Source organism: Lottia gigantea, assembly GCF_000327385.1.
Source record: "Lottia gigantea unplaced genomic scaffold LOTGIsca_259, whole genome shotgun sequence".
In the NCBI taxonomy this organism is placed as follows: Eukaryota; Metazoa; Mollusca; class Gastropoda; family Lottiidae; genus Lottia; species Lottia gigantea.
The window spans coordinates 79,255-83,613 of NW_008708791.1; the positions used below are offsets into that span (position 1 = coordinate 79,255).

The 4,359-nt window shown below is 32.1% G+C and overlaps 1 protein-coding gene across 1 annotated transcript; it reads left to right on the plus strand.

Moving 5' to 3' along the window:
- Positions 1 to 889: 889 nt before the first annotated feature.
- LOTGIDRAFT_175254 (hypothetical protein) lies at positions 890 to 1,372 on the plus strand (the record flags this gene model as incomplete). Its single annotated transcript, XM_009055886.1, has 1 exon — positions 890 to 1,372. The coding sequence occupies one exon, from the start codon at positions 890 to 892 to the stop codon at positions 1,370 to 1,372; it is 483 nt and encodes a 160-aa protein (XP_009054134.1).
- Between the last annotated feature and the right edge of the window lie 2,987 nt (positions 1,373 to 4,359).

Genomic DNA, 4,359 nt, shown 5'->3' on the forward strand with positions numbered 1-4,359 from the left:
TACGAAGAATAAGCAACAACTAAAATAATTAACCTTTCTACCCAAAAAGTTATAAGAGCATTAGAGTTAAATGAGTATACGGAGAAAGAAAGCAATATTCCCCTTAACACAGAACCTATTAATGGAATAAGATTTAAAGTTAATATTCGTAATCCTTCTGAGGAAGAAGAATCATTGTCGTTAATGCAATTTAATTTACTTATGCATAGAACTATGCAAAAAATATACTTGAACCCATAAATCCAATTGGTAATTTTACTTTATCGTTAGTAGAATAAGTACAAGTCCATAGCACACAAAAACAACAAAAATAAAATTCCTCTCTTTTTTACCTAAATATTTAATGATTTCAACTACTTTTTTTCATAAATTACTAATCTCAAGATCAATAAAAAATATATCTGTAAGTAAAACATCTAATTTTAATTTCATAAGAGTATGTTTCATTTCAGATGAATATCATCATTACGTAGATGTACATAAGAATAAACTGGATAAAGTATATTCAACTCCACCTATTCCAATAAATAATTGGGATACTAAAAAACTCTTGAAGTGGGTTGTTACATCTTTTAAATTTCGGGGAGAGGAAGGGTTTGATTCTCCCAAATGTACAGGCCTAGGGTGGAGCAGACACTTTATTTAGAAATTAGGATTAAGGGTCTTGATATTGGGTTTTCTTCTGTTCTTATTCTGATCTGAAATTAGAAAAAATAACTCGCCCGATGGGCGAGAAGTATAGTATCTGTTATGTACTGATTGTTTTTAGTTTACTATGAAAGACAACAAGAATGGGAAAAATATTGTAAAAGAGATGCAATTTGTTTAGGAGCATGTGTTATAAAGTTTAATAAAATAATGAAAGAAATGTTCAATCAATCAAACAACAATGTCGGCGTTAACCGCTCCATCTTTAGCTCTAAAAGGTTGGGATTATCTCTATAAGGGACCGAGTGTTTATGTTCATGTAGACCCCTTCATTAGGAGTTTCATAAGAAAATCCGTTAAAGGAGGAAAAGTATCAGCGAACATTCAAGGGTTTAAGAGCAATAAATTATCTCAAATATTTAAACTGATTAAGGATCATTATCAAGTTGAGACCGATGAAATGTTTGAACTTTGGGATATTTACATGAACGGTAAAGAAACTGATAAAAAGTTATTACACGATAATTTGAAGAACCTAAAGAACGTTTCTGAATTAATGGCTTTTGACGCCAATGGATTATACATGAACGGTAAAGAAACTGATAAAAAGTTATTACACGATAATTTAAAGAACCTAAAGAACGTTTCTAAATTAATGGCTTTTGACGCCAATGGATTATACGCCTCAGCTATTGGTGTAGGAGAAGAATTTATTTTGAATTGAGAGAGCACTTCACATTATCACGAGTAAGTTCTGTCGATAACATTGTACTTGATTGATGTTTGAAATGCAGTATTGAACGGGACCTCGTCTGGTCAATTAAAACATTTTTGAAATGATTCCTGGTAGCTCACTAACTGTCCAATAAATTGAAGTAAAAGGGTATAAATTGTGCTTAGAATAAGGTTATTCTGTTCTGACCAACCGTCACATACAGGCCACCCGTCTTGAAATACATTGACCCAAAGTGATCTATTGGGAAGTATGTTACCCTCAACCACCATTTCAAAACCCGACACGGGTCGCAAACAAGGAGCCGCAATTCAGTCGCCTTGGGTGCGCTAATGTTAGATTGAGTCAATGGACGGTCTAATTTGTTTAACAAAACACGTCTCGTAAATCGAGAATTAAATAGATACGTATTAATTTTTTTCAGTTTCTCAATAGTGTCATTATGTTCAATGTTTTTATCAATGTATTGTGTCTGGGGGAACTCTAAAGGACAAAAAAAAAGAAAATATACGCCACACCAGATTAGATTGGATTAATCAGATTAATTAGATTAGATTGTGATAAGTATCATTGATTCTGTTTGCTATTTGTATATATTATACTGGTCTGGTAAACAATCAGATTAATAAACTCCAAAAAGACGCGATAATTTCATCACGGGACAAAATTGTCATAGACAATTTATTAGTCACAAGGCAAGTTGGTAAGAGGGTTAATTAGTCACAATAATATTAACAGAAGAAATACTGTTCAGTGATTTGGTCACAAGCTAATTTAATTACACCATTATTGTTTGGAGACAGTAATGTAGTCACGGGAAAATAGGTCAAAGTAATTGGTTCATTATTGTGTTGATAGGACTGAACTGATCCCCACTACGTACCTGAATTTTATCAAATTCATTCACATTTACAACTGAATCAGAAACTTGTTAGGTCAGATTGGATTTTACTTTCGTGAAAAGTGATAAAATACGTCAGAGACAGGTTTTACGGTTATAAAGGTAACCAGTTGACGTTAAGAATTTCTGGTGCTATATCATGGGGCTAATAACAGATTGGGCCAATGGATGACCATTCCATATTTGACACTTTTTGCATTTCTTCATTCATGAATAATATATCCAGTAAGGATTATATCCACGTCTATGGATTCATTTGAAACTTCAAAGGACAAAATAAAAGAAATTTTTGCTATACCAACGGACAAATGATGATAAATATCATTAATTCAGTCTGCTTACTATATATTATACTGGTCTGGGAAATAACACTGGTGGTACAAAATACACTTTTAGTCACATATTTAAATATACTTTTTATTGGCCTGCATTAAAGGGGGCGTATATTGGCGTCACCCATGTCCGTCCGTTCGTTCACTATTGTTTTTAAATACTGAATTTGGCGAAACTTGGTTTGAGTGTTTGTGTTTCACCCAAGGAACCTTATTGAAAATCAAATAATATAAATATAAAGTATGAGTTTTTGCCCTTGTTCTTGAAACCGTGTTCAATTTTTAACTCGTTAACACATATGAAGGCAAAATTATTCACATATTTTTATATATTAACGTAGACGTCTGACACTCCTTCCTGTTCTTTTGATAGCAAATTAAATTTACCAAAATATTTTTATGTGGGGAATTGGTCATATTCATAAATAGTAATTTTTCAATGTTTTTTTTATCAACTGAAGAGTCTTGGTAGATCTACCATTTTCGAGTTGAAATTCCCATACATAACAAATAATCACAGGATATTGATATGACAGCGTAATTTGATATAAATTTGCTATAGTAAAAGCATTTCTTTTGTTTAATACCGGTACATTAAAAATTGACCCAATCCTTAAAATTAAGCGAATGGGAATATAGTCAGCTAACTGATTATGTGTTTTGGGTTCGAATCCTCCTCAGTGTAAGAAAATGTCTAGAGCCAGTGCTTAGAATTGTCCAGGTGTAGGGCTCTCAGCTCCTAACAAAAACCCTAAATGCAGCTGCATTCTATTCAATATAATGCAGGATATGGCAATGTCTACCTTAAGCTATTAGGAAACGTCTATTATCACAGCAGCAGTAAGCTTGGGGCCCCACTCTGAAGCTACGGCAGGACTTTTGATCAGACACGCTTCTTTAAGTTTTGCCAGGCGGTATGAATCGCAATTTTTTTCAATTAAAAATCATAAAAAGATTTTCATGCAGACAGTTTATTTTTTACTTCAATTTTTAGGGATTTCTGGCTTCTTCGAAAGATAAACTTCCATCATCTAAAAAAAAAAAGAAATTAATGAAATTTCAAAATTTGATTATAAAAAATTGGTCCTAATCCTTAACAACGAAATACAAAACTAGAGATCATATATAATATATAGGTGTATATTATTGTAGACAAACTACATACATGTATTAGACTTTCATTCTAAAGACTGATATACTGTACGTTAATGTATACTTACAATTTTTATCTATTCTATGAAATGCATACCGGAAATTTGAGACATCTCCATTGGATTGGAAATATGACCAAGGTATGATACTGTTGGATAATTCTGACTGAGACAATGTATTATCAGCTGAAATGAAAAATAATATATGACATAACATTCAGGTTTATTGAGTTACATTCAAGTGTATGACATTACACTCTGATATATGACAGACATATTTTATTTAAGTATATGACATCACATTCAGGTCCATTCCATAGGTATATGACAATTTATTCAGGTGTATGACATTGCATTCTGCCATGTGATCTTGCACCTACCCATTGCTTATGGGTATGAAATATGCAGATGTAGATTTTATATTTAAGTATATGGCAATACGTACAATTGTATTTCATTAACTCTGTTTTAAACTCGTTGACATCTAATTTTCCATCTGAATTTCTGTCAGCAACTGTATAAGATATTTTACCTACTCTTCCAGTTCCGAACTTAAAAAATTTAAGAATATTCGCAATGAATCAACTAGATAAC